Source organism: Gracilinanus agilis, chromosome 1 (assembly GCF_016433145.1).
Source record: "Gracilinanus agilis isolate LMUSP501 chromosome 1, AgileGrace, whole genome shotgun sequence".
NCBI classification, from domain to species: domain Eukaryota; kingdom Metazoa; phylum Chordata; class Mammalia; order Didelphimorphia; family Didelphidae; genus Gracilinanus; species Gracilinanus agilis.
The window spans coordinates 254,941,093-254,954,623 of NC_058130.1; the positions used below are offsets into that span (position 1 = coordinate 254,941,093).

The 13,531-nt window shown below is 36.7% G+C and overlaps 1 protein-coding gene across 2 annotated transcripts in view; it reads right to left on the bottom strand.

Moving 5' to 3' along the window:
- Positions 1-2,952: 2,952 nt before the first annotated feature.
- Positions 2,953-13,531, bottom strand: part of GLIPR2 (GLI pathogenesis related 2) — a 77,902-nt gene continuing 67,323 nt past the window's right edge. For both annotated transcript variants that reach the window (XM_044661086.1, XM_044661098.1), the window contains 2 exons: positions 12,570-12,647; positions 2,953-3,471 (listed from right to left, as the gene is read on the bottom strand). In XM_044661086.1, coding sequence (XP_044517021.1) covers positions 3,311-3,471; positions 12,570-12,647 — 239 coding nt within the window. In that variant the 3' untranslated portion in view covers positions 2,953-3,310. The remainder of the gene's footprint in view (positions 3,472-12,569; positions 12,648-13,531) is intronic.

Consider the following 13,531-nt stretch of genomic DNA (forward strand, 5'->3'; position numbering starts at 1 on the left):
TTGAAATAGATATAAGAAACTCCATGCTCCTGGAGCCAGAGCTGGAAGCATGAGGTAAAAGACAACTCCAGTGTCCCCTTATTTCCTTATCAACTAAACTGTCCTTATCAGATTATCAGAGATGATAAAGAGATCTCCACACTATTCTCTTATTACAGGCCCAACTATTGCTTTAACAATAATCTAGGCATAATGTAAGTTGTCATCATTTTTAAAAGTAAGTCTTAATAATTCCTTGATTTTCAACAAACTATGTTTGAAATTAATAAAAGAAATTAATAAAAGGTGCACCATTTCCTTTTCTCAGTCTAAAATAGAATCTTATATTGATGATTCAGAATCTTGCTGAGAACAACTATTTTGAACATGATTTTTCTTCATGTAGTATCGTAAATATAGCATTTAACCAAGCCTAGGGAACATACTTTAAAAAAAAAAGTCTTCAACAAAACTCTTATGAGTTCTTTTTTAACCATTTCTTCCTTTTAACCATGGAGTATATGAATGGTTGGTTGAGGATTCTAGCCCAATGAGCTTTTACTATATAATAAAAAGTCTGTTTTTCCTGGTTTTAAGATCCTGATTTCAAAGTGGATTTTATATTGCATTGCATGTTTCTGTAATGATAATTCACTGTGTTTTTGTAGGGAAAGTGTTCAGAGTTCAGCTTTGAGGATGGAATATATGTAAGTGCTAGCTTTGAATAGATGAATTCTTTATTCTGCACTTGATTAAATGTAAGTGATAGGGGGCAGCTGGGCTAGCTCAGTGGATTGAGAGCCAGGCCTAGAGATGGGAGGTCCTAGGTTCAAATCTGGTCTCAGACACTTCCCAGCAGTGTGACCCTGGGGAAGTCACTTGACCCCCCCATTGCCCACCCTTACCACTCTTCTGCCTTGGAGCCAATACATAGTATTGACTCCAAGAGGGAAGGTAAGGGTTTAAAACAAAAAAAAAGTAAGTGATAGTGGAGAGGATATGGATTTTGGAGGGCAGAACATTTGGGTCTGAAGTCTCCATGCCTTACTATCTGTGTAACTATGGGCAAATTCCTTTTCTAGGCTTCTGTTTCTATAACATAGGGGTAATAATACTCACACTACCTACCTCACGTTTTTATGGATAAAAGTACTTTGTAAGCTTTGAAGTATTAAATAAATATTACTTGTTATTGTGTTGTTGTTGTTGATTAAACTGGGCAAAGTCTCATAGGATCCTAATACTTATTCTGAATAGAGTCTGACTTTAGGATTAAGGATGCTGTTCTTCCCTCTGATGATTGCTCATTTTCATCTGACTTCAGTAAAAATTAAGTGCCAGAACCTATTGATTGATCAGTCATAAGGTTATCACTTTACATATCACTGAACATCTCTGATGCTGATGATGTTTGGTGGGGAATTGCCAGTTAATAGAAGCCACTTAAAAGGCTTGAATTAATTAGCATTCAATAAAGAAACTGATGTGAATCACTTTAGAATTATGTCTTATGCGAAAAATATGGTTTATTTTCTAATGTTCCTTGTTGTATTTAATCCCTGGATGACATTAGGAATAATGAATTCATGTAAAAAACAAACAATTTTTACAATGTCAGACACCAGACCACTGCCTTTTTTTGTTGTTGTTTTTACTCATACTTCCTTTAGTAGTTAGGAACAAGTTCCTTTAGGACTTTGTAAACACCAAACTCAAATTCTAAAGCTGGTTTTTCAATGGAGCAAATGACTGAAATAGTAGACAACATTCACTTCTGGGATATACCCTCTAGGGAGTGATCTTTTAAAATTAATTAGCTTCAATATTTATCAGCAATATTTGGATAATATGTGATGATCAATAAATGCGAATATATTTTACCCTTAAGGCAATACTTTACAAATATAAATACTGAACCAAGCCTAAAACCACAGGATTGTCTATGCTAAACTTTTATTAAGGCCTTTAAGCTGTGCAGGTTTGATATAATTCCTAGGGGCAATATTAGAACATCTGTAAATCAGAGCTGCCAGAAATACTACTTCTGCTCATTTCCTGCTCTGAGATAGCTTATTTTAGGGGTCAGAGCAAGGAGACAGTTTAGAATTCTTCAAATGTCACCTAATTCATCCATGTCTGTCCTAAAAAGGCTTGTCCAAAGACACAGTCAAATTCATGAAAATATGAAATTGTGGACAAAGAAAGACTCTTTTACCATGTTTAAAGTTTTATGCTACATCTATAGGTATGTTATATATATATATATAAACATATATATATATGTGTGTGTGTGTATGTGTGTATATACACATATATATAGTGAATATGTTAATCATTTACTAAAGTCTCACTCTGATGGGGGCACTTAGGTGACTTTGGGTTATTGAAGGCAAGTTTTGGCAAACTAGAAAAGCTTAAATAGTATGTATGTAGCCCATGTTCTATTATCCAAGTCCAGCCTAGCTAGATGTGAAGTGATTTATTACTAAAAAATTTGTTATCAAGTGATAAATCTTGAAGGCACAGAAACTCATGGAGACTGACTATATATAGTGCTATATGTCCCAGATGAGCTGTAATCTATATCACAGGAAGAGGTGTGCTGAACCTAGAAATATTAACATATTAAAATGAATATATAGGCTGATATGATAGGTTTTAGCCACAAACACAGAAATCATCCAAATCTAGTGTCAGCCCTGTGCTATGACCAACTTGATGGTGTTATAAAAATTTTTCTTTTAAAAAAATTAGGAAGTGTAAGAGAAAATAAAGTTCATTATAGATTTTATATCTTTTAAGTCATCTTAGGAATTCAATTAGCTTAAGGATCATATCAACTTTTTCAAAGATGATAGATTTATGTTGTCATGTTTTTATAATTTTTGAACCAAAAATTTACTTTAGTTAAAATGAATAAATCATATACTGCTTGATTTTTTATCATTTTAAATGTTCATAGTAATACAAAACTATAATGCATCAAGATAAATGAAACACTTCAGTTGTTTCCAAAATAATGGAAATTTAGAAAACAGATTTCTGGACATGGTATAAGAGGAAAATATACAACCAATTTGCTTTTTAAAAAAGAAGTTACAAGAAATGATTATGTCTTTTTTTATATATATACAAAGTTCACGTTAGTCTAAGTAGCTATACCAACTCATTCATTAAATGTTTATGTTAAGTCTTAAGTCAATTCATTCATAATATGTATTAGAGTATGTGCTGTCAAAGTGACAGTTAAACATGGGCATCAAGCTTTAGATTTCATAGGAGTTTTACTGTTACACTCTGCAATCCACAATTAACATTTGCATTTTCAAAATCATGTCTTTGGACGAGGGACATTTTCTTCAAAGAGACCAGGATTGACAATATTTCCAGCTGGAAAGTATCTGGCAACCACATAGGAAGAACCATCATTTGCAGAGGCCTTTCCAACCCCCATCTTCTTTGTGCCCTTCCATATCATTGCTGTAAAATGTCCTGGATGGGGAAGAAAGAGATTAGGTGAAAAGATCAGTTCCTGGAATCTCTAAAAGGATTTCACAATTTTATAGTTTTGGAGTTGCAGTACTTTTAATGACCCTGGGCACCTCCCTAAGATATGGATCCACTTTTACAAATGCAATCTTATTCTGGTGATGCTAAGTGACTGCGAATCATGGGATCCACAATCTTTGAAAATAAAAACGGCAAGTTGACCAAAGAACAACAGAGATCCAGAGGGAGTGTTTATAGATATCAAAGATTAACAGGTTTCTAATGGCCCCTGTGAGATTTATGATTGCTTTGGAGCATTGGGATCAATCTGATAAGGCAAGAACCATGCCTTGGAAATGACTTTGTAATGTTCCAGACCAAAAGAAAAAGTCAGTGAGTCAATGTAGATTAATAACAAAAGACATGCTATCAGTTATGTTCCGAATAGTGGACAATGTTCCCTTTCCTGTTTCTGGGCAGAAGTTTCCCACATTGCAGAGAACACCCCACCTCTGCCACTGCTCTTTTTCTTGAACCACTATATAAGCAGTATTCTCTTCTCAATAGACTTGGATCTATCCAGCCCCGCTTTTTTCGTTTGTTTCTTTGTTTCTTTCTTCATTCATTCATTCATTTATTTTTTGGTATCTGTACTTTTATTTGTATCTCATTTTTTCATCCAAATTTTTTTTTTTAAATTTTAAAAATATTTCCCCATGATTACATGATTCGTTTTCTCTCCTCCCTTGCTTCCCTCCCCACTCTTCGAGCTGTCAAGCAATTCCACTGTATTATACGTATGTTATCACTTAATACCTATTTCCATATTATTCATTTTTGTAATAATCTTTTAAAATCCAAACTCAAAATCCTATACCGATATAAACAAGTGATAAATCATATGTTTTCCTTCTGCTTTTCTATTCCACATAGTTTTCTCTGGATGAGGATAACTTTCTTTCTCATAAGTCTCTCTGGATTGTCCTGGATCATTGCACTGCTATTAGCAGCAAAGTCGATAACATTTGATAGTTCCATAATGTTTTAGTTTCTGTGTACAATGTTCTCCTGGTTCTGCTCATTTCACTCTGCATCAATTCCTGGAGGTCTTTCCAATTTGTATAGAAATCAAGCAGTTTATTGTTCCTTACAGATCCTTACAGTTCCTTACAGTATTCCATCACCATCATATACCACAATTTGTTCAGCCATTCCCCAATCGAGAGACACCCCCTCATTTCCTGATTTTTTGCTACCACAAAGAGCAAGGCTCTTTTTTGTGCAAATAATTTGTACAAATATTTTTCATTTTTTGTACAAATATTTTTCATTATTATCTCTTTGGGGTACAAACATAGTAGTGGTATTGCTGGATCAAAGGTTGCCAGCCCCTCTTTATGAGAGAGACAGACAGACAGAAAGACAGACAGAGGCAGAGAGACAGAGACAGAGACAGAGATGGAGAGTGTGTATGTGTGTACGTGCGGGTACACACAACTTCTCTCTCTCTCAATGGAAATAAACAACTTGGCTGCAGAGTTCGATGCCTGATTGGTTTATCAGAACAGTTAGAGTCATTGTTGCTTGTTTGGTTCAAAGGTTGACATTGGCTATAGCATGTTACCAATGAAGAAAAGGACGCCAAAAGCATTATAAAAAGAACTCTGAGACCTATCACATACAGGAGAGACACCTAGAGAAAGGGTGTGATAAGCAATGAAAGTATTCATCTCATGCTGGTACCCATCTAATGTCGAGACCCTAGGAATGTCCTCAGGAATGTTGTCTGGACCCCTTGTGGGAGGACATGATAGGATGAAAAGTCTATCGATCAATGAGTGTCATTAAGGGCTTGCTGTGTGTCAGGCACTGTGCTGGGCACTGCCTGTACAAAGAAAGACCCAAAGCAGTTCTTGCCCTGAAGGAACTCTAAAGGGAGGCAGGGGTAGAAGGGGATCTGAAAGGGAAGGAATCAGCTGCTGGGGACAGGGCAGGAAAGGCTCCCTGCTGAAGGCTGACTTTGAGTTTCAATGGTGGACATTTCAGTCTGCACTTCTGGAAGGGGACTCTTATTGCTGAGGTAACAATCCATTGGGTTAGCTTAGTACTGCCCTCTCCACAAGCCACCCCCATAATACCCAAACCATTCCGTGGAAGCCTGTGTATTTTATGTATGTGTGTAAATGTATACACTTCTTGCTTTACATAAATTCACATTAGACAAATTTGACTTTAAGAAATCTTCTGAAAAGAAAATCCACATTCTCAAAAACCCATTTATGTTCATTTTACTGACAATACTGTGCTCTCTCTCTCCACTCCTGCCCCTCAGCTTAGCACTCCCAGATTCCTATTCTATCACCCCCAATCCCACCAAACCCTCAAATCCCCACTCCAGGGGACAGGCAAAGGGATGCAGGGAGCTGCTCATAAGATGGGGCTTGGTTTGAGACCTCCGGTGCCATGAGGGGAGACTCTGCCCAGCTACACTCACCTGTCTGTATGTCCCACTCCTGTAGTGTCTGTCTCTATCCATCCACTGCATGTCTGTCCCTGGTCCCTGTGTGCTGCCTGTCTTCAAGACCTATCTGTGTCTGTGTCCAGCTCCCATGTGTCTATCCTCTACATGTTCTTCCTCTTGGTTCTGGCAAGGCTCCCAAGTGGCTGGCCCCAAGCTGACCTCAATTCTCTGTTTTAGGCACCCACATATCCTCAAACCCTGTGTGGGCCCTCTCTCTTCATGGGTGGGGGGGCTCCCTTCCTTCTTTTCTGCCTTCCTCCCTCCCTTCCCTACATTCAGAAGCAAATTCACATTATGTAGTTTTTCATAGAGGTCTTTGGAATGATCTGCTTATGTAAAGTGAGAAGTGTCTGCATATATACAGATAAATTACACACATACATACACATATAAATGTGTATATCACGTTAAATGGACAAAAAATAGGAATACTGAGAACAAAAATTATTTTTAACATTTATAATACAAAGTTATAATCTAGTGTTTCATTCTGGCCTGTTAAGAACTGCAGGTTCTTCCATATACCAGTAACAGGTCTGATCGAGTTAAGAAAGACTTCAAGTATTGGCTTAGAAATATGCAGAAGACAACAGCAAAAGAGAATAGAAACTAGGCAATGATTTTTTTTTTGACCACAGAAGCTTAGGAAATGATCTCATATTAAAAACAATCAATTGATCTATCTGTGTTTTGTTTTATTTTTTCCTGAATATAGGTGAATGAATAGCCATCCTGAGGTGGACATTTCCAGCCTGGGGGCCAAAAGTGTTAGTTGGAGGGGGCAGATGTGAGGTCCTCAGGTAGTGTTAGTTGCACTTTTGATGGAACCTTGACAAGTAGTACTGTGCTTCTTGGAGAAGGTACTCACTAGCAACAAAATGAATCCAACCCCTGGCCAGGCTAACCAGAAGTAATGAATGTGGAGGAAATTTCGGATAAAGCAGAGCTTTATTATGTTGATGAATTACTGTGTTTAGAGTGTTTTACGTGTTGATGGTTTGAGTCTTAAGTTCCCAAGAGAGTATAATGGAAGTTTTAAGATGTTATTGCTGCTGCTTATTTTAAGTTTTTTGTCAAAGAGCACTTGTGAATCTCTTATGTTAAGTATTTTTGTTTGTGCAGAGGAAATAAACAGCTGTCCAAAATCTGACTTCCATTGTACATTGAATACTTTTCTACTTCCTCTTTCTGGAGAGATCCTGGACATGAGTCAAACCTAAAGCTTTAAGTAATCTTCCTTGGGACTATAGGGGTACAACCCCACCCCCAAGAAACTGAGAGAAAAGGAGCCTGATCTCTTTGGACTTGGCAGCTATCATTACTGTTCCATATAAAATGAATAAAAGGTAGCTTTGGGAGGGGGAGTGCTAGCTGCTCAGGGAATCACTAAAAGTTTCATGTAGGGAATGGTGTTTGAGTTGAGTCTTGAAGGGAACCAGGGATTCTAAAAGGAAGACATTAGAAGAAAAAGGGCATTATGAGAATGGGGAGCAACTAATGCAAAGGCATGGAAATTGGAGATGACCATCATGAGTGCAAGCCAGTAGAATTGGACCACAGCATGAGTACTGTGTAAAGTAATGTGTAGGAAAACTGGAAAGGTAGGAAAAGTCATTTTTATATTTTCTCCTAGAGGCAACAGGAGTCCATTGGAATTTATTGAAGGAGAATGGGGTCAGAGGTGATGTGGTTCTGGTAGCAGTATGAGGGATGTAGTAGAAAGCAGACACTTGAGATTGAACTGATTAAGCATTTATTAAACACGTATTATTTACAAGGCACTGTTCTAGATGCCAAGAATCCAAAGACAAAATTAAAATAGTCTCTGACTGTCATGGTTCTTATTGCTTTTTTGAGGTATATACCACTAAACAGATCATTTAATTGGAGGAAGCAGAACATCCTAAACTAGAGAGGTCAAGAAAAGATTCATCCAAGAGATGGGACCTGAACTGAGCTTTGAAGGAAAATATGGTCTTGGAAAGACTGGAAAACTAGATGTATAGAGGGATAAAAGGCAATATTCCTATTTAGCTGCAACATTATGTGAAGGGGAGTTCATAAGGATGGAACGATAGGAGGAAAACTAAACTGTTGCTTGCTGAGGAATGCATACTATCTGACTCAATAGGATTCCCCTAAAGTTTTTGAGCAGGGGAGGAATATGGTTAGTTCTATGATCTGTGAAGATGATTTTGGCAGCTGAATGGACATTAGATTGGAGGAGAGATTAAAAGTATAAGGACCGATGAGGAGGCTGTCACAGTGGTTCAGGTAAAGGGAATGAGAGTCTACACTAAGGTAATGGCTGTATGAGTGGAAAGAAAGAGATGAATGTGAGAAATGTGGATTTAAAATTAAAATGACCTGTCAACTGACCAACTACTGGGAATGAGAGAGAAGGAAGAGTCAAAGATAATTCTGAAATTACAAACCTGTACTAGAAGGATGCTGGTACCCTTAACAATAATAGGTGAGTTAGGATAGGAGAAAGGTAGGAGAAAAGAACAAGAGACAGGCTGGATTTAGGGAAATATTATTTGTTCAATTTGGGGCATGTTACATTTTTGAGATGAACCTTTGAGAATGGATGGGTTCACCAACGCAGAGAGAAAAGATGGCTCAGGATATATAGCTTTGGAGAACAATCACATTGCTTTTAAACAGGTGAGAGAATTAGGAGAGAGGAGTGTCATAATAGCAGTGGGAGGCAAGATGAAAATGTGTGAAAGAAAAGGAATGGGGGATATAAGGAAGGTCTGATGCATCTGTAATATTTCCCTTAATCTTTCCACTTTTACTTTGATCTTGCTTCTTTTCAGTTAACATTTCCTCTCTCAGGGCTGCAAAGATCTGAAACTATCAATGTGGGAACAGACAGGAGGAACTCTAGAAATTTCCTTGTAGTGTTTGCATTTTCAGCATGAGTTGGAAAACTCCTGGAAGAGGTGAAACACTACTACTTTACTGAGTTAGTTCTATTTTGCCAATTAAGAGAGCACCAACTACAGTATATTAACTTTGTTCATATTTTGTGTCTGCAGGCTTTTAGTAGTAAGGAATTGAATGAAAACAAGCAATACGACTAAAAAAAAAAGTCAATGTAGAATAGAGAACAATTTAGGCTGACATTTCTTTTCCCTCAGACAATTTTTTAGATGATGAGATTTGAGGCAGAAAGATCAATTAGAAAGCTGTTGCAATAATCTAGGAAGGAAGTAATGAGGGCCTGAACTTCAGTTGTATTTGTATAATTACAATGACATTATTGGACAAGAGATATTTAAAGGTAAAAATGACCGAATATGGAGTAAGGTAGAATAAGGATGCCTTCAATGCCACTAGTTGGAGCTGTATATATAGATTATAGTCATCTGTTCTAACTGTAGGTTCTTGACCTGCATACAGACAGGTACCTCAGGAGAAAAGTAAGATGATCTAGTACTCCCATCTCTTTGTTGTGAGCTACATAGTCAAAGGCCTTAGTGTATTCAATGAGGCAGATGTTTTCTTGGAACTCCCTTGCTTTTTCCATAATCCACTGAATGCTGACAATTTGGTCTCTAGTTCCTTTGCTTCTTTTTTTTATCTATCTATCTATCTATCTATCTATCTATCTATCTATCTATCTATCTATCTATCTATCTATCTATCTATCTATTCATCCGTCCATTCATTCATTCATGTGTTCATTCATTCATTCATTTATTTATTTTTAGAAGACCTTACCTTCTTCGGTCTTGGAGTCAATACTGTGTATTGGCTCCAAAGCAGAAGAGTGGTAAGGGTAGGTAATGGGGGTCAAGTGACTTGCCCAGGGTCCCACAGCTGGGAAGTGTCTGAGGTTAGATTTGAACCTAGGACCTCCCATCTCTAGGCCTGGCTCTCAATCCACTGAGCTACCCAGCTGCGCCCTCTAGTTCCTTAGCTTCTTCAAAAAAACAAACAAAAAAAAAATGAGCCTGCCCTTCTGGTAATTCTGGGCTTACACTTTGCTGTCGCCTAGTTTGCAGAATCTTAAGAAAATTTTGCTGGCATGTGAAATTAGCACAATTGCTGGGTAATTTGAATATTCTTTGGCAATACCCTTCTTTAGGATTGGGACATAAACCGAAATATTTTCCAATCCAGTGGCTACTGTTCAGTTTTTTAAAATTTGTTTCCATATTGAGTGTAGCACCTTAATAATAACATCAGCATAGGATTTTCTTCTTTCTTTTATTTCTTTTTTTTTTAAACCCTTGTACTTTGGTGCATTGTCTCATAGGTGGAAGATTGGTAAGGGTGGGCAATGGGGGTCAAGTGACTTGCCCAGGGTCACACAGATCAGCATAGGATTTTAAATGGCTTAGCTGGAATTTTATCAATGCTTCTTAAGACCTGCTTGACTTCATTCTCCAGGATGTATGGTACTGGATCAATAACCACAATATTGTGATTATTGGTGATGCTAAGATCTTACTTGTATAGTTCTGTATATATCTTCTTAATCTCTTCTACTTATGTTAAATACCTAACATTAGTTTGCTTTTTAATTTTTACATGAAATATTCCCTTATTATCTTTAATTTTCTTGTAGAGATTTCTTGTTCTTCCTATTCTATTGCTATCTTCTATTTCTTTGTATGCTTATTTAAGAAAAGCTTCTTATCTCTTCTTGAAATTCTCTGGAATTCTGTATTCCATTCTATATCTTTCCCCTTCTCCTTTATCTTTCACTGTCCTTCTTTCCTCAACTATTTGTAAAGCTTCATTAGACAGTCATTTTGTTTCTTGTTCTTCTTTTTTCATTGGGAGGCTTTTTGTTGATGCCTCCTGTACAGTGTTGTGAACCTCTGACCAGAGTTCTTCAGACACTCTGCCTACCAGGTCTACCTCCTTAAATCTACTTATCACTTTTCCATGGCATATTCATAAAGGATGCTATTTTGTCACACCTATACAGGCTAATTTTTCCCCCCACTTTCTTCTGTTTAAGTCTAAATTTTGCACAAAGAAGCTCATGATCTGAGCCACAGTCAACTCCAGGTCTTGTTTTAATGAACTGTGTAAGAGCTTCTCCATCTTTACTTGCAAAGTATATAATAAATCTGATTTCAATATTGACCACCCAGTGATACCCTTGTGTAGAGTTTCCTTTTGGATCATTGAAAAAGTATTTGCTATGACCCACAAATTATCATGACAAAACTTTATTGGCCTCTGCTCTGATTCTTGTACTTCAAGGCTGAACTTGCCTATTATTCCAATTATTTTTGATTTCCTACTTTAGCATTCCAATCTCCTTTGATGAATGTGATTTTTTTTGCCATTACGTTTAGAAGATGTAGGTCTTCATAGAACTGAGCAACTTTGGCTTCTTCAGCATCAATGGCTGGAGTACAGACTTGTATTATTGTAATGTTGAATTTTTGCCTTTGATGAGAACAGATGTCATTCTGTCATTTTTGAGATTATGCTCCAGTACTGCTTTTCTCACCCTCTTATTGACTATAAAAGCTACCACACTTCTTTTCAGGGATTCTTGCCCACAGTAGTATATGTAATGATCACCTGAATTAAATTCATCCACTCCTGTTCATTTAAGTTCACTGACACACAAGATAACTTGTCCATTTTGGGTAACTGCACAGCATAGCTCATTATTTCACTGAGCTACACAAGCCTCTGTCTTGACAATGCATTGATCTAAGAGGAGGTCTGATACAATAAATGTTTATTGAATTAAATTTAGGTGGAATAGGATAGCTGTCTTCAAGTACTTGAAAGACTGTCATGTAATAGATTTGTTCTGCTTGTCCCACTTCACCCCACTGCTTCCCCTGAAACAGATTTAGGTTTGACATCAGGAAAAATTTCCCAACAAGGAAAGTTGTATAAAAGTGGAATGGGCTGCCTTTAGAGCCAATGGATTACCTATCATTGGAGTCCTTTAAACAGAGGTTGAATGAATGTAGTAGAGGAGACTCCTGTTCAGGTGATAGTTGGAAGAGACCCCTTCTTTTTCTCTGTTGCTTACACTTCTAATATCTCATACTTGGGTCCAACATGTTTTTTTTTTCTTGGACAAATCTTTCTAATCCATCAAAAAGTGACATTTATTAACTCCCTTCATTTAACATAAGGTATATATAACATATATAGCTGTCATCTATTACCTCAATAAGGACAGACATAATACATAAGTAATTGAGAAGGGATCTATACACTACTCAATATAACCTCTCTGAATTCTCAAATCTTATGATAGGTATTGCATGAAGGGGAGGTTACACTGTATTATGGTTAGATCCCTTTTAAATTGTGTGCATGCATATGCACACACATGCATGTGCTTAAAAATTTCTGCTATATATATGATTATCACAGATCATATGAAAACTTGTAACCCGCTGATAAGCTAGAAAGTCAAAAACACAAGTGAAGAAATGGTGAATTGGCTGCCTTGTTTTCTTTTCTGAAAGATAAAATGAAGGAAATACTAGGAATAGTAACTGATTTGGTTTCCTATCTTCACAATTAAAAGAAAACAAAAGCAACATGTACTTTGGAGACTAAAATAGTGACAAAAAATACTCACCTGATTCTGGGGTGAATCCTGGACTCTTATAGTCATAATTTCTTATTTCACTATACCACCTGTCAGCTACCTCGTGTCCTATAGACAAAAGAGATGATCCTGTTAAAATATATTAGCAGTACAGAAGAAATTTCAAAAGTAGGATTACTAGTCATAAAGTATCCTGACAATTTATAAAAAAACATTTTTTTAAAAGGGAAGTTGGTGCAAGATAATCTTTTTCCAATTTTTTGTGCACATGAGAATTTAGGTATGATTCTAAAAACTCTAGCTCATCACCTCCTTGCTAAGAAGTGAGGAACATGATATGTTATGAAACTTCTAGAGATACAATTAATCATTGTACTGATAATAATTCTCGTCTTTCAAAAATTTTTCCTTTACAACGTGTAGACATTGTAGATTAATTTTTTCTGGTTCTGTTCACTTTACTGGCATTGAAACCTATAATCCTTCCCAGGTTTGTCAGAATACAACCTTTTTGTAATTTTTAATAGGGTAATACTATTCCATTATATTTACATATGATGATTTATTCAGTTATTCCCTTGTTGATGGGCATTCATTTTGTTTATAATTGTTTACTATAACAAAAAAGTGCTGCTATAAATATTTTTTGAGTATTTATTTAAAAAAAACCATATTTAGGAGTAATGGGAAGATGGCAGAATAGGGCAGGTAACCTTGCTTTCCAAATTTCTCCACAAATAATAAAAAATGCCTCAGAGTCAACTTTGGAATCAGAAATAGAGTCAGGGTTGAAATAGTCATCCAGTCCAGAGAGGTTGCTGGGAAGGCTCTGACCTCCCAGGGTAATGGTTTCACTTGATTTAAAAGCAAACACCTTCAGGGAAATACCACAAAATCAATAAATGACAAGCCCTAGGAGCAGTTGTGCAAGCTGGCAGCCTCAGACTTGGGTAGCCACCTCAGCTCCAGAGGTTTCTAGCTGATGGGTGAGA